Below are 24,370 nucleotides of genomic sequence, written 5' to 3'. Positions count from 1 at the left end.
TGTATTGGTTCTCTTGCATCCATGTTTCTCTCTTTCCCTTCCTTTCTCTCTAAAAAAAAGCAAGTGAGAATGTCCTCCAATGAGAATTTTTTTAAAAAATGTGTGACAATATGCAGAGCTAATGAATATTTTGTGAAGTAATTAAGTGAGACTTTAATGAAGAAAAAAACTAACGCAGCCACATGATTACAGTTAATTCATAAAGCCTTTCTGGACTCCTCTCTCCCACCCATTTCTCTCTATTCTCACAATTTAACACATTCACATGGACTTGCTGATGTTTAATATGTAATTATTTTATGAAGATTTACAAAATTTCAATTATTAATGTTAGGGTTTTGGTGTAAGATTAAAGAGGGTTCTAATCCTAGGTCTAGAGATATACAAATTTGTCACTTTGAAAAACTGACTGGGTAACAATGACCATCTCTTCATCTGTGAAATGGGGTTAGATATAGTTTATAGGATCATAATGTGATTTAAATGAAATATATATTTTAAATGTCTAGTAGAGTGCTTAAAGGTAGACTCTCAAAAACAGCAACTTTAAAAAAGTTTCTTAAGTATTTAATACAAGCTCAGAACACATTCTACACATTTATACACATTCTATAAATACATGTGAATTGGCTTATTAAAATGTGTGAATTTTAAAATAGCTAAAGTAAATTTCCATTGAACTCTTTGGAAATGTGAAGAGATTTCACTGATATCTCAATATATCTTAATGGGTTGTTATATAATCAGTGCTTTTGCCTGTAAACCCTAAATTTGGCCCCAGGACACCTGCACTGCACACTCTGCAGTACACCTGTTTGTTTATGCTATTCCAGGATTCTCACTTTACTGTATTTACTGCAGACAGCACCAAACTTCTGCCTCTGTTCAAAGGCACTGAACTCTTGCTAGAATGAGGGACCTACATGTACTATTGATGTCCTATGTAGTTCTTACAACAGTTTCCCAGTCACATAATACCTCTGCTCTTTGATTTCCCTACTGTATGGAAGGTTTTTCCTGTTGTAATTCTACAGAGGGAAAACTGCCACAGGTAATCTAAATGGAAATGTGTAAAAATTCTTTCTGGTCTGAGATAAGAAGAGTTTATAAGTAAACTCTTATTTATAGTAATGGAAAGTCATTTTCCTACCCTAAAAATTAATCAAATAGTGTCCACCTATTTCAACTTTACCACAGAACTGACCAGTATGGTCAGACATGGTAGAGGTAACTAGGTAATGTGAATCAAACAATCAGCAAAGAAAGAGTCACATGGAAGATGTTAAGCATCTTTTCATATGTCTTTTGGCTATCCCTATGTTCTTTCTGGAGAAGTGTTTATTTAGTTTCTCTGCACATTTTAATGGGGTTACTTATTCTTTCCATGTTGAGTGTATGGGTTCTTTGTACATTTTGAATATCAGCTCCTTATTAGATATAACAGGAGCACATTAGCCTATTTTTTTAATCATCACCTGAGGATATGTTTCTTGATTATTGATTTTAGAGAGAGGAAGAAAGAGAGAGGGAGAGAAATGTGAGAGAGAAATATCAATTGGGAGAAATATTGATTTGTTGCCTCCTATGAGCACCCAAAAGGGGAGCCAACCTGCAACGTAGGTATGTGCCCTGACTGGGAATCAAACCCTCAAGTTTTTGGTGTACAGGATGACACTTTACCCAACTAAGCAACCCAGCCAGGGCTCATTAGCATATTTTATAATCTTAAAATAATACTAAAATACTGGTTAGATTCTTAGGATATACTCCTAAGAGTGGAATTGCTGGGTCAAAAGGCACATCCATTTTTAATTTTCTTAGAAAATTCCATACTGTTTTCCATAGCGGTTGTACCAGCCTGCAATCCCACCAACAGTGAATTAGGGAACTAAGAATCCTGAAACACCAATCCCAAAGAACCTATGCACCCCAATGTTCATAGCAGCACAATTCACGATAGCCAAGAGTTGGAAGCAACCTAGATGCCCATCGGTTAATGACTGGATCACAAAACTATGGTACATTTACACAATGGAATTCTATGCTGCAGAAAGGAAGAAGGAACTACTACCCTTTGCAACATCATGGATGGAACTGGAAAGCATTATGCTGAGTGAAATAAGCCAGGCGGTGAAAGACAAATATCATATGATCCCACCGTTAACAGGATTCTAAACAAACCAAACATGCAAGCAAAATACGACCAATGACACTCATATATGGAACAGGCTGCAGGGTCCAGAGTGGAGAGGGGAGAGAATTATAGGGGAAAAGGGAATGGACTCACATGAACAAGTATAAAGGACACATGGACAATAAATAACTAAGGGTGGGGGGTGGAAAGGGGAGGGAGGCGGGGAGCATGGGGTGGGGGGCAGGCAGGGTTGGGAATATAAGACAGAAACCTGTACATGAATAAGAATTAAATAAAAATTATATTTAAAAAAAAGAAAAAAAAGAAAATGTGGAAAATAGACAAGTAAATTTACCAAAAGAGGTATAAAGTTTGAGTATTGAAAATGATAGATTATTTCTGAGATAAATTCAATAGCATCTAAATCAATAAAAATGGTCATAAATTGGAAGCCTAAAATAAAATAAAATACTGGTTAGATATAACTAGACATTAAAAGTGGTTACATCTAATAGTCAGCTATGCAAATTGAGCAAGTGATTTATATTCTTTGAACTTAATATCCCACATGGGTAAATTGGGGTTTATGTTTACTTGGCTAATAGGATTGCTATGTGAATTGGGTAGTATTTTAGCACAGTGTGGGTACTCTGTAAATGTTAAGCACGCTCATAGGAGAGAGAATGGGTCATGAGGAAGTTAAGAGCATAGACTTGCAGGTGAACAAGTCCAATAAAAACAATGTGTAGTTATATCAGGCCCTGATGTATGAAATATAAACCCTTTTTCCAATGTACTCAATTTGTCTCAAGTGCCGACTTTAGGTTGGTGCTTATCTAGGTTCTGTAGCTGCAGTAATGAACAAAGTGTTACCTTGCACTTGTGGAACCTGCACTACAGTCTTCATTCTAGGCAATTCAAGTAATTTCCACTTAAGTTAGTGCTTGCAGATACCTACTGGCAAAACTGACATATGAGAAGTTAAAGTACTAATAGATAATGATGTGTCTCTAGAAACAGAGCTACTAAACTATACCAGGCAACTGAGTAAAATGGGTAAGTATAGGAAGCACTCAACCATGGAAACTGATGTAAATGGAAGAAATCCAAAAGCAGGTAAAAATTGAAGGCATTACCAAACTATAGAATACAGACAGAACATATTTTTAATGCTGAATGAAGTTTTACTTTGTCAATACTATGGCTAGAAACATAGAGCAGAAGAAATTAGGAGGAAAAAAAGACTTTCTTTGTCTTCTATGTATCATCACAAGGTGCAGGTCCTATTTATCTTAATATAATCATTTATTTTTAGGAAGACTGGGGTAGCAGAGGGTATGAAACATTCAAATATTTGTTGAATAAATGAGAAATATTAAGAGCTTCTCATCTGGATACATCTCCATATTTATTTACTGACATAAATTATCCATTCATAATATTTTTGGTTTTATGTTCATGCTCTGCAAGATAGTTATTATTAGCCTATGTTATAAATACATAAAATACATATAGTTTATGCAGCTTTACCCACAATACACAGCCAACCAATGTCTGCAATTTTAATGAAATCTGTTGCATGACCACACCCATTTCTTTCCATCATATAATACTGAGGAAACAAAGCCGTAGAAGAGGAATGCCATATGTGAATTGACAATCAAAATACTTTTAGCAGTAACTGGTAGAATTAATATTATCAGTAAAGATATGTTATAATATTGGCGAGAAATAGTAACTTCACTCACAGCCCACAATGCTCTCTAAGGCACATGTACTTGGCAGAGGGTGAGGGCTTCCCTTCATTCACCCATATGTTTTTCCTAGAAATTAAATAGCAGTTAATGAACCAATATTTATATGTCCACCCTGCAGGTAGTTCATTGATGAACCACTAAAATACAACCAATTAAATTACTACCAAGTCCTCTTACTGCTCTCTTCTAAGTAATACACTGTTCTAAAGATGCCTTTGGTGTATATTTAACCTGATGTATTAGGTGTCAGTTTTATGAGTTAAATTTAGGATTCCAGAGATTGTTTTTGTACCCTGACAATATTCAGGAGGCTAAGAAGATACTCAGAAACCACTCAAAATAAAGACATATGTGTTCTGACCTTTTGTTGAGTCTGAACTAATCTTCATTTTTATGTCTCTCTTGTTAACTGTTTAAATATTTTTTTATGATTCATCTGTGATTTTTTCCAGTCTTTGAGGAAACTTGAACTTACAGACTGAATTCTGCTGTGACTTTCCTTCTTTACTATCTAATAGTGAATACTTACTGATAATTGCCTTTCACAAGTATAATATTCACCCCTTTTTCTAATATCGGGTTGGTCAATAAGTTTATTTTTTTCCATTCAATGACTCTAGCAGGGCTTAGTAATCTTTAACTTCATTCTAAACATTTTTGTTGGTTTGTATTGTGACAGCTGTCACATTAGAATGAATTTTTTAAAAATATCAAAATAGGAAATTTTTGTGTAGCCATTTTAATATTGAAGATGGAAGAAAATATGCAGCATTTTCAGCACATTAAGCTTTATTATTTCAAGAAAGGTAAAAATGCAACTGATACACAAAAAAATATTGTGCGGTGTATGGAGAAGTTGTTGTGACTGATCAAATGTGTTAAAAGTGATTTGTGAAGTTTCTTTCTATATTGATATTTTGGCCAAAAAACCCTTTGCTGTGGGGCTATCTTATACATTGGAAGATGTTTAGCAGCACCCTTTGCCTCTACCCATTAGAAACCAATAGCAGAATATAACCAACATACTCAAAATATTCAAATCAATAAAGGTATTGCTGAAAATGAATGCTGTGCCTTTCATTTTATAGAAAAAAAATAACAGACTTTTTTTGGCAACCCTATGGGAAAAAAGGAAGGATTTACAGAAACACATGGACATAAAGGACATGTGGACAAAAACTAAGGGGGGTGGAAATGGGAGGGGGGTGGGGAGCACTGGGGGAGTGGGCTGGGATGGAAGTAAAAGACAGAAAACTACTTGAATGATAATTAAATTTAAAAAAATATCATAGAGAAAATGGGGCAGATTGCTCTGAGAGTTAGATATAGGAACTCTTTGTAACAGTAGAATTATTACTGATCTCAAAATAACTTTCTTAAGGGAAACTTAAACAAATAAAGCAAAAGATAAAAATGTGGAAAAAATAAATATCAAATGGGTGGCAGGGAATCATTGTCATATAAAACAGTCACTTCTTCTTTGATCCATTTGGCTCTCTTTATAATTTCCTTTTTGATTTGCCTTTGAATCTTTCATAATTCTGCTCCTTGCCTCCTGCAGTTGTCTCACCCTTCCTCCAAAAGTGCCTTTGATCACATAAAGGATAGGGAACCCCCCTCTTTCTTCCTTTGGGATAGGAAGAGGATTACAGTGAAATGAAGACCTGCTTGAGGTAAAACAGTCCATTATAGGCACCAACCCACAGCAAGAGGTTTATGTCCTCAATGTGCAGAAGATTGGAGGGTATTCTGTACTAAATTAGCATGCATCTGACAAGTTTCAAGCTCACTGTGGGGCAGCCAGGACACCTAAAGAAAGCAGTACCCATCATAAAAAGACACAAGAATGCCCAGAAACTTACACTTTCCTTATATACATGACATCTCCTCCCTAAAAACAAAACAAACAAACAATAACAAAAAAAACTAAAGAAAGTAACATGTTCTTTTTCATTTTTTCTCCTGGAACTTTCCTTTCATAAATGTACCAAATGTACCAAATGAAGTATTGCGAGCAAGACTCATTATAATATGTGAACATGAGTGTGTGTTTAAACTTACTCAATTACTTTTAAAAAACATAAAAAGACATACAGGTAGATAATAAGCAAATAAATGAATAACCAAACAAAATAAATCCCAGCAATTAGCATATATATCTCCTTACCTACCAATATGATCTCATTTCAAATAATGTCATCTATGGCTTGACCATTTCAAAACAGGGCAGTTTTCTTCTCCAACAGGAATAAAAGAAATACATCACTTGTACTGTGCTTTATAAACTTCCACCTCATACACTAGGAGGATTAGAAACTAGAACTTGCTACAAAAAAAAAAAAGTTTTCTGTAGGTGTCTGAGCAGAGGTTAACTTGACCTTACCCAAACTGAGATGCAGGGCGAGCCTCCCTTTCTGGAGCTCCAGGGTGATGTGGTCTCCACGTTGACCTTCTCCGTGGAAAAGAACACCATCTCCTTGAATGCTCTTGAACTTCAGAGATATCACATCTTTTAGAGTGCTCAGCAGCTTCTGATTGAACCTGTACAGAAGAGAGCTTCTGCCATCAAAATCTGCAACATCTGATTCTGGGCACAAAAAATAAAAAAGAAGAGGAGAGAAAAATCAATGTATATCCTCATAATTTCTACGCTTCCTTCCCAGCTTAGTTGTTGTCCATTGTATATGCATGTTTTTTTCCCAATTTTTTTATTTAATTATTTTTCAAGTACAGTTTTCTGTCTATTACTCCCATCCCACCCCACCCCCCATCCTCCCCCCTCCCTCCCATTTCCATCCTTCTCAGTTGTTGTCCATGTATCCTTTATATAGGTTCCTCTAAATCCCTCCCTTATTTCCCCTGAAATTCCCTCCCCTCTCCCCTCTGGTCACTGTCAGCCTGTTCTCTATTTCAGAGTCTTTGGTTATATTTTGCTTGCTTGTTTGTTTTGTTGTTTAGCTTCCTGTTAGAGGTGAGATCATATGGTCTTTGTCCTTCAACACCTGGCTTATTTCACTCAGCATAATGCTTTCCAGTTCCATCCATGTTGTTGCAAAAGGTAGGAACTCCTTCTTTCCCTCTGCAGCATAAAATTCCATTGTGTATATGTACCATAGTTTTTTGATTCATTCATTTACTGACGGGCACCTAAGTTGCTTCCAACTCTTGGCTATTGTAAATTGTGCTGCTATGAACACTGGGGTGCATAGGTTCTTTGGGATTGGTGTTTTAGGGTTCTTAGGATACAATCCTAGCAGTGGAATTGCTGGGTCAAAAGGCAAGTCCAATTTTAGTTTTCTGAGAAAATTCCATACTGTTTTCCATAATGGTTGTACCAGTCTGCAATCCCACCAACAGTGGACCAGAGTCCCCTTTTCCCCACACCCTCTCCAACATTTGTTGTATATTGTTTTGTTTATGATAGCCATTCTGACTGGTGTAAAGTGGTATCTCATTGTAGTTTTAATTTGCATCTCTCTGATAGCTAGTGATATTGAGCATCTTTTCATGTGTCTCTGGATCCTCTGTATATCCTCCTTGCAGAAGTGTCTGTTCAAGTCCTTTCCCCATTTTTTAATTGGGTTAGTTGTCTTCTTAGAGTGAAGTCCTGTGAGTTCTTTGTATATGCATGTTTTTGACATCTGGAAGGACCTGTTGTTTTAAAGGGAGGTATATAAACTAGACCCATCCTAATTAGATATGGGGGAATAATTTAAGTACAAGTAACCACCACACACTGAGTTAAAGTGTGAATTGATTGCCATCCTAGAACCAAAACCTCTCATTAGTGATATGTCATTTTGTAAAAATTACTTCTTTGTTGTTCAATTACAGTTGTCTGCATTTTCTTCCCACCACTTCCCCCGCACCCCAGCCAAACCCATCTTCTTTCCTTGCTTCCACCCTACCCCTTGATTTTGTCCATGTGTTCTTTATAGTAGCTCCTGAAAACCTATCCCCCACTGTGTCCTCCCCCTTCACCTCTGGCTATTGTTAGATTATTCTTAATTTCAATGTCTCTGGCTATATATTTTTTCTTTTGTTGATTATGTTCCATTTTTTTTGTTATGTCATTTCTTTTTTGAAGGGACAGGATGAGAGAGTGCCATAAGTACCTACATTCAGTCAGATGCCAGAATGTAATAATTAATGTAATCTCATAATTTTTCTTTCTTGTTACTTTGCTTGATAGTTGGAGCTGCTTGATCTACTCCTCTCAGGACCAAGGTTAGAGATAAAAATAGTCTTATTCAACTCCGACTGAATTGTACTGTCTTTCAACTACCCTGTGTTGAGGATTCTGAGATTTTTTCCTGCTTTCGGTGGAAAAGAATACTCACATGCAATGAGAAAAACTTGGTATTTTAAAACAGAGGGAAAATATATTGCATCGTTTTCATCTCTCCCTTTATCTTGTGCCAGTGACAATTACTATTTTAGTTTTTATATACAAAAATGTTTATTTATTATTTAAAGCAAAAGAAGGTCAAGTAATTGTAATTTAGATACATTTAGATTGTGGATGTGTAAAATCTATCTATTGTATGACCAAATTTTTAGAGGGATTTTAGAAGGGTTTTACCTCATTAAGGAATGTATACAGATGGAAATAAGAATATAAAAATATTCTCCACACCCATATGCCATTAGGGAAATGTAAATTAAGACAATGAGATATCTCTACATACTTAAATTTGGATTGCTGATAATACCCAATGTTAGTGAGGATATGGAACACCAGGGATACTCATTCATTGCTGGTGGGAGCACAATATGGTACAGGCACTTTGAAAGATAGTTTGGCAGTTTCTTAAAAAGCTAAATATACTCCTACCATACCATCCATCATTCACAGTCTTTGGTATTTATCAAAAGGAGTTGAAAACTGATGTCTAAACAAAAACCTGACACAGATGTTTAAAACAGCTTTATTTACAATTTAAAAATTTTGGAAGCAACTGAGATGTTCTTCTGTAGGGGATGAATAAATAAACTATGATATATCCAGACAATGGAATATAATTTATCCACAAAAAATAAACTACCAAGCTATACTAAGACATGGAAGAAAATCAAATGTATATCACAAAGTGAAAGAAGCCAATCTGAACAGGCTACATGCTGTATGTTTCCAACTATATAATATTCTGAAAAAGCCAAAAATATGGTAAAAATAAAAAGAGCATGGCTGCCACAGATTGGGGAGGAGGTATTCATAGGCAAAGTATACACAATTTTTAGGGTAGTGAAAATATTCTGCATGACACCATAGTAATGGATATGTTAATATATTCATCAAACACACAGAATGTACATCACCAAGTGTGAGTGGTAATGAAAACTATAAATTTTGAATAATTATGATGTATCAGTTTAAGTTCATCAGTGGTAAAAAATGTACCTTTTTGTTTGGGGGTGCTAATAACAGATGAGGATGCATATTTTCAGTCAGCAGTATATAAAAACTGTAAATTTTGATGTGAATCTAAAATGTCTTTAAAAATAAGTTAGTAAGGACTCTATTTGGGAGATGTTATTGTACATTTTCACATTATTTTTATTTTTAAATTATGAATGCTTCATAATTAAATTTATTGCTTTTATGATAGAAAAATTAGGCTAATTATAACTTGAAACAGATTCACTATATGCTATCTTATGTGAGTGAGATGGTGGTGAGTAGGTATTTGGAGGGGGTGGACTTTGTCTTATTTGAAACTAATTACTTGAAAATACTCAATTTTTAATTATTCACCAAAAAATTAAAATTTGCAGCTTGAGTATCTGCAGTGATTCATTATGAATTTTTTACTGAGGACCTAGAAATATTATTTGTAAAATTAGATTTCTGAAATAAAAATAAAATCATACTTTTATTATATTTAGTTTTAAAATACAATCTTATAATTTATTCCCTAGGAGTAGAGTATTTCTAACTGAAAGTTTGCTGATGACTGTCTAGACCCTAAAAATAAATAGTCTGGACACACAGAGATTTCCACAAACAACCCATTGCTTTCATACTGTCCCCCGATCTCCTTGTCAGTGCCCTAGACCTGTTCCTTGAACAAAACTTTACTCAAACCAGATGGAGACTGCAGGCAGCAAACTCAACAATCATGGAACAATGAGGATCATAGTGTGCATATCATATCAAGAGTTTTAAAATACAGTAGCCATAGCTTGTTAACTGGGTCAACTTGGGCAACTCTACCTCTCTAAGACTTGATTTTATACAATGGGGTAATTTACATCTTTCAGACAACACTGATGTAAGAATTAATATGCTAATACATATAAAGTGATAATACATATAAATTGATACCATCATGTGTGGCACACTATTTATGTTAAATCAATAACAGTAGGCATATTAATATTGAGTGGGTCAACTAGAGGGATTTAGTTCTTATTCAGTCCATCCTAGTAGCAGATACTCTATCTTCTCATGCAAAATGACTGTATTTTTCTCTTTTGGAGTCAATGATTCACAGCCCAAGGGATGTCAAGTAGGCCTCAAGTTTCCCATACTGCCACATTTTAGCTTCTCAAACTCCAGTTGAAATTCTTCATCTGTATATTGGGTCTGCATTCTCTCTTCTGATTGCTTTCCCTCTTCCACTGCACCAGACTCTGGGTCTGGAATGGGGTCCTTAACAGCTATAGTGGGAAGTGAGTGGACATAGCATGTGCAATTTGTGGGCAATGAGGCTAAGGCATCATGTTATAAAATAGAAATCAACTGGTACTATGGGAACAAAAAGTTCATATGCTACGTATGAGACTGGGACAAGTGCTCCCATGAATAAACATATACTTTACTACTGCTTAGAAGACACATTTTGTGCCCTGTATCTAGGTCTGCAGTGCCCTGACTCTTTCACTCTCCACTCTAATATATTATCTACTCTCGATCTCAATTCATCACAGCATTTAAGATCTACTTCCATGTAGATCTTTCCTCAAATGTCTAGTTAATCTATAGACAAAATTAATGATATAGATTTTAGTGACATAGGTTATCTATGTCTCTAAAAATATACATCTCTATCTTGCTATGAGATCTTAAGGAAACATAGACAATGGACAAAACAGGAACAAAGAAAATGTTGTTCTGGTTTAGCAATTGAAATCTACAGGCCAGGGTTTTAATTCTGGTTTTGTTACCTCCTGGCAGGTGAATTTGAGGCAACTGTTTGACATCCCAGAGCTTCAATGTTCCTATCCGTAAAATAGAGCTAAGGCGAAACCACCCCTAAATGTCATTGTGAGAATGATATAAAACTCACACTTGGAAATGACTAGTGACTCATTAACATTTCAGTCCCTAATCCAAAGGAAGTACTGGAGTAGCAAAGATTTGAAGCATGCTATAAAGACAATATGAAGAACATGATGTGAAGAAATTTTGTTTGAGTTTGGGGTTCAGTATCCTTCACATCACACTGAGCAGGCATGCAATCAATCCCTCATCATCACCTTCCATATTCTCAAAATAACCTCATAGCTACCCTTCCTGATTCAACCATCACCTCCATCACCTCCTTCTGACACATTCTCTCATTTTTATAAAATGTAAGCAACATCACACATCCTCTTTGTTGAAATCCTTCAGTAAACTTCTCTGAATTAAAAATATATCAAATCTCTAAAACTCACCAGGATTGGTCTCTGTATTCCTTTCCCACCTCATCTGCTAATTGTCTTCCCAACCCTGACTCTCCTCCTGCATGCTGCACTCAGGGTGTGTGAGTCATGTGAATGTGCATAAGTGGAGTGAGGGGGTTAGTAATATCCACAAAATGTACATCATGAACCCTGGAATTCTCTAAATGTTGTTTGTGCATGAACTTGTTTGACCCATTTAGATACCCTATGAGGAGCATACTGTTATTATTACTGTCCTACAAATGGGGAAACTATGGTACCAAAGATGAAAAATACATCATTAGCAAGTGGTAGAATTAGAAATTCAACATATCACTTTAGGCTTACCCCTGCTTTGACTGTGCCGAGCACTCTCCAAGTACTGTGCCTTTCTCTCCAATGTTCTGATGCTCAGCTCTGCGTCTTGTTCCTTTCCCTAACAGGTTTCTCCCATTAGTTTCCTTCTTCTAAGTGTCATCTACTTTCTTCCTAATTCACCTCCCAGTTGGAATTTGATACATGGTTGTTCCCTGATCTGTTTTAGTCCATTTCTCCAGCATGACAGTGCATCCCATGAGGGCATGGCCACTTGTGTATTAACCGCTTCATTAAGTCAGATCACTGTGTTGTGCAGAAACACCTGTGAAATGACTTAGCAACCTAGTGAGCTTCCAATGCCCAAGCATGATGCTGCTGATTGTCCCTGATTTCCTGAGACATCACCTGCCCCCACTCCATAACCACTTGGGAGGTGATACCTGCATTGCTCACATATGCTCACTTGTGTAGAGGTGGGAAGCCCCTTTGGAGAGCACACAATCAGTCTGGCAAAAGTGGAATCTACCCTCTTAATGTGAACAACAGCTAATGAGAAAAGCTTTGCCTCTAACAGAAGTCAGGCAAATGGCCTAGAGATCTTTGCAATGTTAATTAAGTCATACACAAAATGCATCAACTGTTTCACAAATGGAAAAACAAAGGATTAACAAAATGCATTTTTCCAAAAAATACACTTTAAAAAAGAATTAAGGTTTTCCCCAGCCGAATATGTAATGTTTTCCCCAGGCACTGAAACAATGTGAAATAGCATTCTCAATTTCACTTGGATAAAACAATGATAAAAAATGATAAAATATTATCACTTTAAAATGATAAGAATAATTACTCAAATTTTTGTAATGTTGCTGTTAAGAAAAACAATTCTATTATATTCTGTTTTTCCATATTAGATATTACTATACACAATTTGCCCTGATCCTCTGGTTTGGTACTTAAGTTGGGGCATGGGGCTTTGTTATTTTTTATGGACATCAGCATCTTCATTCATGTTTTACAATTATCTTGAAAGAGGACTATCTTCAATGACACACAAAAAGAAGAAAACAAAACAAAGAAAAATTTGTGGGAAGGTGTGTAAAGAGTAGAAATAGGCTTCTATTGGCAGATGGGAAAGTGGGTGAGCACTTCTGAAAGTAGGTTTAGGGAACCAAAAGTACCAAAAAAATTAAATATTGCTTTTTTAATTTTCTTCTACATCCTCTCTAAGCCAGTCATAGAGATAGTTACTCTGAACTGAGTAACCCATTTTTTTAGGGGAAAAAGGAATTAATGTATTTGCCTAATTTAATGTTCTTATCAGCCTTGCAGTGTCTGTATTTTCCCCACTTACAAAACAGAGATGTCAAAGCACAGTGATAGTGTACCTGCCTGAAAACTACACATGGAGATGGGTGTTTGACACCCAGCAATACACATTCCCTCATTAAAAAAATGGGGGATTGGTGAGAATTACCTCCTGTGTACAGTGAGGCTGCCTCTGACCTCAGGCAGTGAGAATCAGACATGCGCTGGGCCCTGAGTGAGTGTGTGTGTGTGCATAAGAAAGGAGATGCCAAGTGTATAAGAAAATAACTTTGAACAGGAAGTTTTCTTTTTCTTAAAAGTTGATTTGAATTTCCCAGTGGTTTCTTCTCTTTTCTGCTTGCTCCTTCTGAGACCAAGTTCACTCAGAAAAGTGGCTGCTTCTGGGAGGGAAATGGAAACCACACACATACTTGAGAGGCTATTTGTGGGTAGATATGCAATGCAGTCCCTATCCTATCTCCAGTAAGCTTGAACCCCCATCCTGGTTGACTTTTGTGGTCTTACTTCAGTCAGATATTTTCTCATTTGAACCTTTATTGAACCCTCTCAGCATACGGAGCCCATATTCAGCACACACCAAGAGTAATAAATTCAGAAGAGTTCCCAGCTCCAAATGGCTATGGTGAAGAGAGCAGCATGACGCAATTACACATCCAGCCAGCAGAAGGCAGAAGCCTCCATTCCAAGCATGGGGGAAAGAGTACAAGGACAGATCTCAATCTATAAGGACTCAGACACGCTAGAGGTGTTGCTCTAGAAGTGTGCTCTCTGCACCAGCATACTGGATATCTGCAGGGAGCCTTTCAGAAGTGCAGGATTTGGGACCCCATCAGAGACCAATGGAATAAGAAACTCTGGGATTGGGTCCCAGCCACCTGTGTGCTATTGTACACTGTATGTGATCCTGATATTTACTGATGTTAGAGAACCTCTTCACTAAAGCACAGGATCCCAGGGCAGAGAGAGTCAAGAGAGTGGAGACAGGGTGGGGAGTTTTATGATAGAGGGTCCTTTAAATGTAACTCTGAGGTTTTAATGTAACTCTGAAGTCAGTAGAGAAACAATTATCAATGTATGTAAAGTAGGGAAAGCACATCATCAAGTCTGGTTTTCAAAAAATTTACCTTGGTTACTTATTTGTCCACCCTGCTTCTCACTCTTGGCTACTTGTCCAGGTCCTCACTGGAATTACTCTGTTCCAGTTTCTGTGTTTTAACAAGGTTGCGGACCCTTCTGGTGTTTGGTTGTACTTTTCCTCATCCTGCCACATTGACCACTCATCAGAGTTCCTTAACTCATCAACAGTGCCACCCAGAAACCAGCTGTTAAGAGATTCACTTCTTGGATGGGCAATTTCTCCCTCCTTCTCAAAATACATTTTTAGAACCTCAGTATTATAAACTCAATTCAATTCAATTTTTGGCTTGTTAATATGGTCATATATTGGCAGGTTTTTCTAAAATATAAAATATAAGTCAACTGTGAACCCAAGAAGTTTTCAGGTTAAAGGCAGTTCCTACAGCTTGCAAACCTCTCCTTGTAGGTTGGGATAATCAAGCAGGTGCTCCCCTGTATCCCAGTGGCACTGAAAACTTCCAGTGCTGGTTTACTTCCCACTGAGTTCATAATTGCTGACCCAGCTGTCATACCTTGTTTTCTGAGAAAAAAAATAATTCTGGAGACATATTCTGATATATTTGATGGATGTTAGTAGCTTGTCAGAAAACCAGCTGAGAAAAGGGTTCTACTGAATAAATGATTCCAAGCTCAAATCCCCAGGTGAGCTGAGAAGGGGTCTCGTGTGGGTTGGTGACACGGAGTGCACACTTCTCACTGGCTGGGAAGCTGAAGCTCAGCATTGATAGAGAAATTATTGCTTCACACTGAGGCAAGTGGTCCCACTCAGATTCTTCAGTTGCTCACAGTAAACATGATTTTTGATACAATTACAGTTGAAGTTTCTTTCATAATATACTATATAAGAAAAATCATAATTATTAAAACCATACATTTGCACCGAATACTCAAGGTCTTTGGCTAGCAATCCACAAACCACAAATGTTTCTGCAGTCCGTTCAAATATGCATAGATCCTCCACCAGTTCTGCAACTTTTCCAGGCCTTATCAAAAGTCAATAACCTCAGATAAACTACATAAATAATGTAAGTTCCTAAAGACAATAGTGACACATCCTAAAAATAGGTTTTCTTACAGAAATTTCTGACATTTTTCTGTATGACAACCGTTGAGAAACAGGATAGCTGGCAAGGAGACAACACAGAAAAACAGTCATAGAAAAAAAATAATAAAAGCTTTGAATTCCAACCCTAGCTTTAGCATGTAGTCGTTTTTGCTCTTACAGTGAGACATATAATGTCTATCTTTTTTAGGTACCTTAGGTTTGTAGATGTCTTTCAGCACATTAAAAATTTGTGTGACTGATTAGGAAGCTCTAGATTATTAAACCGGACAGTGGCATGGGCTAGATTGGACATATGGTCACCCAAGTGAAAAGTGCAACTTGGGAAATGGCTGATCACCCCTAGAGAGGTACAGACAGGCTACCAGAAGCTTTCATGAAGGGGATAATGTTTCACAAATCCATTCACCAGTTCACAGAAAGAATGATCAAGGTAAAAGTTGACACTGAGCAGTCAATGAAAATGGCATAACACAATTATGAACAGCTCCCTGTTTCAGAAAACTATCAGTGGTCCTCAGCCATAATAAACAATTGCTCCCTGGAAAGATGTTTCATTTAAATAGCAATGTCAAAAATGGAGAAGATAATTGCAATCCCCCCCCCCCCCAAGACTAGTTACCATTTTTTTCTGGGAATAAAAGATTTGGCATGGTTTTATATTTGGGAAAAATTGAACATTCTTTGTTAATAATTCTACCTGGGCAAAATATACAGAACTTATTGCTAGAGCTCCATAGGAAGAATACCAATAAATAACTTCAGTGACCATTTCAACAGAGTAAATATAAAACATGATGTAGGAAACAAAGGCTTTGGCATTGTGTGGAAAGCCACCACTGAGTAAAGTGTTTATTAAGTCATTTCCCCTTTCAAGGTTTTCTCTAAAATCACCACTATTAGCATATGGGCTATGAGAGTCAGAGCCATATAGTCAGATAACTCACGCACATTAATCCATCAGGAAAAACTATTAGCTGTGGATTTCCTCCTCCTCTGCTAGCCTTAGATAAGAGTTGGTTTCCTCAACCTCCACTACAAGAATTTATATCTGCCTTTCATACCTGTAACAACCTTTGGGCTCCTAAAGAGCAGAGGTTGTCTTATTTATTTCTGTATCTCCACAGCCTAGCAGAAAGGCTTATGAATGAATTGATTCCCTGCTGAAAACACTTTCATATTCTCAACAAACTAAAAATATTTCTCTTATCCTTTCATTGCACATGTATATGTATATTTGTCTCTTCGTAGGAAAAATTAGGTTTTTCTACATGAACTAAGAAAGAATAGTAGGCATATTGCATTATTTGACTAAGCTAATTTAAAAACATTTCTGTACCTCAGTATCCTCACCAATAAAATAAAATAATCACAGAGGATGATTTTAGTTGTTTTTCCAACTATAAAATGCTATGATATGTGGGATAGGATTCAAAGTTCACATTGGGGTCTCCAAGTCTGAGGTATGACAGCTGCCATCTTGCCCCCATGTTTTCTCCAGTGTTTTCAAATGTGGCCTTTTGAGGTTCCCTGTAATGAGGCCATATGGGCCTTAGCAAGCCAAAGATGCACTCTACCACTTTATGGCCTCCACAATGTATGATAAATGGCCACAGATGATGAGAACAACCACAAAGAGGGCAGCTGAAGCTGGGAGGGCAAAGAGACTTTTCAGGGTAAAGAATGTAATGTTAGCACTTTAGCTCAGAAGCTAATGAATTTTGGATGGCACTACTAGGCAATATTTAATTAAAATAGGAGCAAAATGTTTGTTCGTTTACTTTTCTTGCATAAAAGGCAACCTGAGGTATAACATAATGGCTGTGTTTTTTTAAAGGAGATTGGAAAGCCTAACAGATCATTAAATCTTATAAGGATTTACAGTGTTTTAAAAATTAATTAGCTTTTCATTATTGAAGGAACTCAAACAGAAGTCCCCAGACAGAAGTCCACAGAGCCTAGTCTCCAGATGGACTCTTTAAGGTATCAGAACTCTTTTGGACCTTATGTGTAACAAAATTTACCTCTTTCCTTTGAGGTACTAATGGAATAAGGTCCTGAAGAAGGAAGAAAAAAACAGAGAAATGTGACAACCACCTTAAATATTAGATGAAAGTAATGATAATCATAACAAATACTTTTTGAAACTTTATCATCATATCCTGTTTCAAGCAACTTGAATATATACAATGAGCATTATTTTTACCTGTTTTTTCATAGAAAACAATTGTGAAAACGATGGGCCCAAGATTTTTGAAGATTGCATGACAAATAGGTGATAAAATTTGGTTTGCATTTCTAATTTTTTGAGTGTAGATTCTATATGTTTAACATTATTGTATATTACTGTTAAAATGTGTTTTAATGCTTCACTGGGAATCCTTAAAATAAGCAATCACAGATATAAAAATAAATTTTTAGATTTAGAATGGAGTCTCAGAATTAGAAGAGCACTTTGAGAAAATAGTTTTAAGTTCTGACTCTATATAGCAATCACCTAGGAACAACAACAACACTACTTTTGCTGGGGCCCTTGAAGAGTATTTATGATTGCGCTGGAGTAGTGTTAGAATAGGTCTTAAATATATACACCAAGTATTCTCATGCAGAGCTAGGTTTGAGAACACAGGAGAGGGATAAAAAGTAGAAGTGTGCTAGCCCAAGAGCTCCTGGACTAGACAATAGCTAAACTTTATCTCTGTACATTTTAGATACATATGCTGAAGAACTGTAGATTGCTCACTTTTGTCTTGTTAATTAAATAATAATGTGGTTATTAGAAGGTTGAATGTAACATTTCCTGATAATAAAATTTCCCCATGTATACCTTCAGACATATAGTGGGAATGCAAAGAGTGTAACAACAACAGGGAATTGGGTTCAAATCCTGTCTCAAAAACCTACTGGATGTGCCATCTTGGGACACAGCTTTTGTTTCAATAATTTTTTTTCTTTATTTTAACTAATTTTTAAATTTAATTCTTGTTCAAGTACAGCTTTCTGTCTTATATTCCCAACCCTGCCCACCTCCCGCCCCATGCTCCTCGCCTCCCTCCTATTTCCATCCCCCAACCTTAGTTATTGTCAATGTGTTCTTTATACTTGTTCATGCGAGTCCAAATCCTTTTCCCCTATGATTCTCTCCCCTCTCCACTCTGGACCCTGTCAGCCTGTTCCGTATTTGAGTGTCATTGGTCATACTTTGTTTGCTTGTTTGTTTTGTTTAGATACCTGTTAACAGTGATATCATATGGTATTTGTCTTTCACCACCTGGCTTATTTTGCTCAGCATAATGCTTTCCAGTTCCATCCATGATGTTGCAAAGGGTAGTAGTTCCTTCTTCCTTTCTGCGGCATAGAATTCCATTGTGTAAATGTACCAGAGCTTTTTGATCCAGTCATTTACTGATGGGCATCTAGGTTGATTCCAACTCTTGGCTATCGTGAATTATGCTGCTATGAACATCAGGGTGCATAGGTTCTTTTGAATTGGTGTTTCAGGGTTCCTAGGTTATACTCCTAAGAGAGGAATTGCTGGGTCAAAAGGCACGTTCATTTTTAGTTTTCTTAGAAAACTCCATACTATTTTCCATAGTGGTTGTACCAGTCTACAATCCCACCAACAGTGAACTAGGGTCTCCTTTTCCCCACAAACTCTCCAGCACTTGTTGTTTGTTTCTTTGTTTATGATAGCCATTCTGACTGGTGTTAAGTGGTATCTCATTGTGGTTTTAATTGGCATCTCTCTGATAGCTAGTGATATCGAGCATCTTTTCATGTGTCTCTGGATCCTCTGTATATCCTTCTTGGAGAAATGTCTATTCAAGTACTCTGCCCATTTTTTTAATCGGGCTGCTTGTCTTCTTTGAGTGGAGTCGAGTGAGTTCTTTGTATATTTTGGAGATTAAACCTTTTCCGAGGTATCATTGGCAAATATGTTTTCCCAAACAGTTGCTTCTCTTTGTATCTTGATACTGTTTTCTTAGCCATGCAGAAGCTTTTAGTTTTGATGAGATCCCATTTGTTTATTCTTTCCTTTACATCCCTTGCTCTAGGGGACGTATCAGTAAAAATACTGTTGTGTGGAATATCTGAGATTTTCCTGCCAATGCTCTCCTCTAAGGCTTTAATGGTTTCATGGCTTTTATTTAAGTCTTTTACCCACCTTGAATTAATTTTGGTGTATGGTATAAGTTGGTGCTTGAGTTTCATTTTTTTGTTGTAGCTGTCCAGTCCTCCCAACACCATTTGTTGAAAAGGCTGTCTTTACTCCATTTTGTGTTATTGCCCCCTTTGTTGAATATTGACTGTAGAGAGTCGGGTTTATGTCTGGGCTCTCTGTTCTATTCCATTGGTCTATGTGCCTGTTTTTGTGCCAGTACTAGGCTATTTTGATTACAGTGGCCTTGTAATACAGTTTGATATCAGGTATTGTGATCCCTCCTACTTTCTTCTTCTTTCCCAAAATTGCGGCTGCTATTCAGGGTCTTTTATGGATCCATATAAATTTTTGAAGTGCTTGTTCTATGTCTGTGAAATATGCACTTGTTACTTTAATAGGTATTGTATTGAATCTCTAAATTGCTTTGGGTAGTATGGACATTTTGATGATGTTAATTCTTCCAATCCACGAACACGGTACATGTTTCCATTTATTTGTGTCTTCCTTGATTTCTTTCTTCAGTGTTGTGTAGTTTTCTGAACACAGGTCTTTTACCTCCTTTGTTAAGTTTATTCCCAGATATTTTATTTTTGTTTTTGCTATATCGAATGGGATTTTTTTCTTGATTTCTGCTTCTGCTGCTTTATTGTTGGTATACAAAAATGCCTTTGATTTCTGGATATTGGCTTTGTATCCCGCTGTTTTGCCAAATTCATTTATTAGTTCCAGCAGTTTTTTGGTAGAGGCTATAGGGTTTTCATTGTACAATATCATGTAATCTACAAACAATGACAGTTTTGTTTCCTCCTTTCCAATTTGGATGCCTTTTATTTCCTTTTCTTGTCTGATTGCTGTGGCTAGAACTTCTAACACTATATTGAATAGAAGTGGTGAAAGTGGACAACCTTGTCTTGTTCCTGATCCTAGTGGAAAAGCTTTTAGTTTTTGTCCATTGAGTATGATGTTGGCTTTAGATCTTTTATATATGGCCTTTATTATGTTGAGGAACGCTCCCTCTATTCCCATTTTTCTGAGTACCTTTATCATAAATGAGTGTTGAACCTTATCAAAAGCTTTTTCCCCATCTATTGATATGACCATGTGGTTTTTGTCGTTGCTTTTGTTTATGTGGTGTATTACATTGATTGATTTGCGAATATTCAACCATCTTTGCATCCCTGGGATGAATTTCACTTGGTCGTGGTGTATGATCTTTTTGATGTATTGTTGGATGCGATTTGCTAATATTTTATTGAGGATTTTAGCGTCTATGTTCATCAGCGATATTGGCCTGTAATTTTCTTTCTTTGTTGTGTCTCTATCTGGCTTTGGAATTAGGATGATGCTGGCTTCATAAAAGACGTTGGGGAGTTTTCCTTCCTTTTGGATTTTTTGGAATAGTCTGTGAAGAAAAGGGGTTAGCTCTTCCTTAAAAGCTTTGTAGAATTCTCCTGTGAAACCATCTGGTCCAGGGCTTTTGTGTGATTGGAGTTTTTTGATTGTTGTTTCAATTTCATTTGCTGTTATTGGTCTGTTCAAGTTTTCTGCTTCTTTTTCATTGAGTTTTGGAAGATTATATTTTTCTAGAAATTTGTCCATTTCACCTAGGTTTTCAAATTTCTTGGCATACAGTTCTGCACAGTAATTTCTTACAATCCTTTGTATTTCTTTGTTATCAGTTGTAATCTCTCCACTTTCATTTCTGATTGTGTTTATTTTGGTCTTCTCTCTTATTTTCTTGATGAGCCTACTTAAAGGTTTGTCTATTTGGTTTATCTTTGCAAAAAACCAACTCCTAGATTCATTGATCCTTAGAATTATGCTTTTAGTCTCTATGTCATTTAGTTCTGCTCTGATCTTGGTTATTACCTTCCCTCTACTTGCTCTGGGCTGTCTTTGTTGTAGGTCCTCGAGTTCTAGCAGGCATCGGGTTAAGTTCTTTGTTTTAAATGTTTCTATCCTCTTTAGGTGAGCCTGTATTGCTATGAACTTCCCTTTCCGGACTGCCTTCACTGTTTCCCATAAGTTTTGGGTTGATGTGAGTTCACTTTCATTAGTTTCAAGAATTTTTTTGATTTCTTCCCTAATTTCAATCTTGACCCATTCATTGTTTAATAGCATACCATTCAATCTCCATGCTTTTGGGTGTTTTAGTTTTTTTCCTGTGGGTTTGGTTTCCGATATCAGTCCCTTGTTATCAGAGAAGATGCTTGGTATGATTTCTATTTTCCTGAAGTTGTTGAGACTTGTTTTGTGTCCTATCAAATGATCTGTCTTTGAAAATGTTCCATGTGCATTTGAAAAGAAAGTGTATTTAGCTTCTTTGGGATGGAGGGCTCTATATATATCAATTAGGTCCATTTCTTCTAGAGTGTATTTTAATGCTGCTATATCTTTGTTGATATTGTGTTTTGAAGATCTGTCCATTTTTGACAGTGGGGCGTTTAAATCCCCTACTATAATTGTGTTGCTGTCAATATCTTTCTTGAGGTCCTCCAGAATTTTCTTTATATATTTTAGTGCTCCTATGTTGGGTGCATATATATTTATGATGTTAATGTTTTCTTGGTGGATTCTTCCCTTGAGTATTATGAAGTGACCTTCTGGGTCTCTCTTTATAGCCCCTTTTTTGAAGTCTATTTTGTGTGATATGAGGATTGCTACCCCGGCTTTTTTTTCTCATCCATTTGCTTGGAAAATTTGTTTCCAGCCTTTCACTTTTAGTCTGTGGTGGTCTTTTGACCTGACGTGGGTCTCTTGTAGTCAGCATATGTGTGGATCACACTTTTTTAACCATTCAGTTATTCTATGTCTCTTAATTGGTGCATTTAATCCATTTACCTTTAAGGTTATTATTAAAAGGTTCTTATTCATTGCCATTTATTTACCTGTCTTCCTCTCTGTCTCTCTCTTTTACTTCCTTTCCTTAAAGCAGCCCTTTTAGTAATTCTTGTAGAGCTGGTTTTGTGGAGGCATATTCTTTTAGACTTTTTTTGTCTTGGAAGATCTTTATTTGGCTTTCTATCTTGATGGAGAGCCTTGCTGGATAAAGTAGCTTTGGTTGTAGGCCTCTATTTCTCATTACTTGGAATATTTCTTGCCATTCCCTTCTTGCTTGGAATCTTTCCATTGAGAAGTCAGTAGCAAACCTTATTGGGACTCTCTTGTATATTACCTCCTTTTTCTCCCTTGCTGCCTTTAGGATTCTCTCTTTGTCTTAGAGTATTGCCATTTTAATGATGATGTGTCTTGCAGTAGGCCTCTTTGGGTTCCACCTGACTGGGACTCTCTGCGATTCCTGGATTCGTGTGACTTTCTCTCTCCTCAACTTAGGAATATTTTCCGTTATTACTCTTTCAAGTAGGTTTTCTATCTCTTGTTCTTCTTCTTCTCCTTCTGTTATACGTATTATTCGGATATTATTACGTTTCATATTGTCTTGCATTTCTCTTAGACTCTCCTCATTTTTTCTGAATTTCTTTTCCATTACTTGGTCCGTCTGAGAGATTCTTTCCACCCTGTCTTCGAGCTTGCTTATGCTGTCTTCCGCCTCATTGATCCTACCATTCATATCTTCTGCTGTGTTCTTTAGTTCAGAAATTGTATTCTTCATTTCCTTTTCGCCTTTGCTGATGGTTTCTATTTCTTTTTTCATGTTGGTATAGTTTGCAGAGAGTTCATTGTAGCTAGCTCTCCTGTAGTTTCTGGTAGCTTGTTATAAGCTATTTGATTTTCCTGATAACCAGTGCTTTCAATTCAATATCTGATAGTTGGCTTGCCTCTTTTTTATCTAACATTCTTTCGGAGACTTCCTCCTTTTCTTTCATTTGGGGATTGTTTCTTTGTCTTCCCATTGTTTGTGATGCTCTTCTTGTTGGCTTCAGCTTCTTAAATTGATCTGTTCTGGTACCCTGAGTTTATGATGTGAACTTCTGTGGTAGGATACGTGTGAAATTCAGTGGTGCAGTCTCCTGTAGGTATCTTGGTGTTCTCTGCTTCCACTACTCTTCTGGTTGGTTTCCAGCTAGTCAAACTTTTTTTTTTTTTTTTTTTTTCTCACTAGCTGCAGCAGCCTGAGGGGCTGTTAGTGTGACTTTTCTTGTGCCTTGGTACGCTCAATTGGTCTCACCAGGTACCACCCCCCCCGCCCCCGCCAAGATTCAGACTGTCTCCTCTCTCCCATGCCCTATTGAGATCGGATTTTCTCCCAGGCTTTCCAGCCCTGGTCTGGCATGAGGGTGCACACTCCCAGCCAGGCTTTCCTGTTCTCCTAGGCTTGTGTGGGTACCTTCCCCTGTGTTGTGGCTGAACACACAGGGCAACTCACAATTCTCCCAAACCATCAGCAACAGCCTGACTCCCTTTGTTTCCCTGTCTGTGCAGGCTGAGTAGGGATGTAGGTGGTGAGTGGCTCTCTTCCAGGGGCCCAGTCAGCAGCCGGAGACTCCCGGAGACTGTTGGAGATCCGGTGCAGGTCCCGCACCACAGGGATCACCCGGGCGACTCTCAATTCCCCCAGCCGAGGGTTGGGGAAGACCCCATGCTGCTGGGAAAGCACGGGCGACTAGCGATTCCCCAAGTAGAGGGCCCGTGCAGGCCCCGCAAGGCCGGGAAGCATGGGCGACCGTCGGTTGTTCAAGCAGAGGTGATTCAATAAATTTAATTGCTATTAATTAAAATAGTCCTTTTTCTGAGTTGAGAACTGGGCATCTAAGTTGATATGATCTTTGACTTTACGAAGCTCATAAACTAGGGAGTGAGATAGGTAATTCATAGTGAAATGAACATGTAAATCACTATTAGATGCGTATCTATTTATGACTGTA

At 37.1% G+C, this 24,370-nt stretch overlaps 1 protein-coding gene across 1 annotated transcript in view; it reads right to left on the bottom strand.

Moving 5' to 3' along the window:
- CNTNAP5 (contactin associated protein family member 5) overlaps positions 1-24,370 on the bottom strand; it is a 519,494-nt gene that overhangs the window by 221,071 nt on the left and 274,053 nt on the right. The window contains exon 5 of the mRNA XM_037060827.1: positions 6,275-6,478. Within this exon, the coding sequence (XP_036916722.1) occupies positions 6,275-6,478 (204 nt within the window). The remainder of the gene's footprint in view (positions 1-6,274; positions 6,479-24,370) is intronic.

The sequence above is a fragment of the Sturnira hondurensis genome, unplaced genomic scaffold (assembly GCF_014824575.4).
Source record: "Sturnira hondurensis isolate 20B ecotype Veracruz unplaced genomic scaffold, ASM1482457v3 Scaffold0012541, whole genome shotgun sequence".
Lineage (NCBI taxonomy): Eukaryota > Metazoa > Chordata > Mammalia > Chiroptera > Phyllostomidae > Sturnira > Sturnira hondurensis.
The sequence above is the reverse complement of the archived record's forward strand: the minus strand, read 5'-3'. Positions and strand labels throughout refer to the sequence as shown.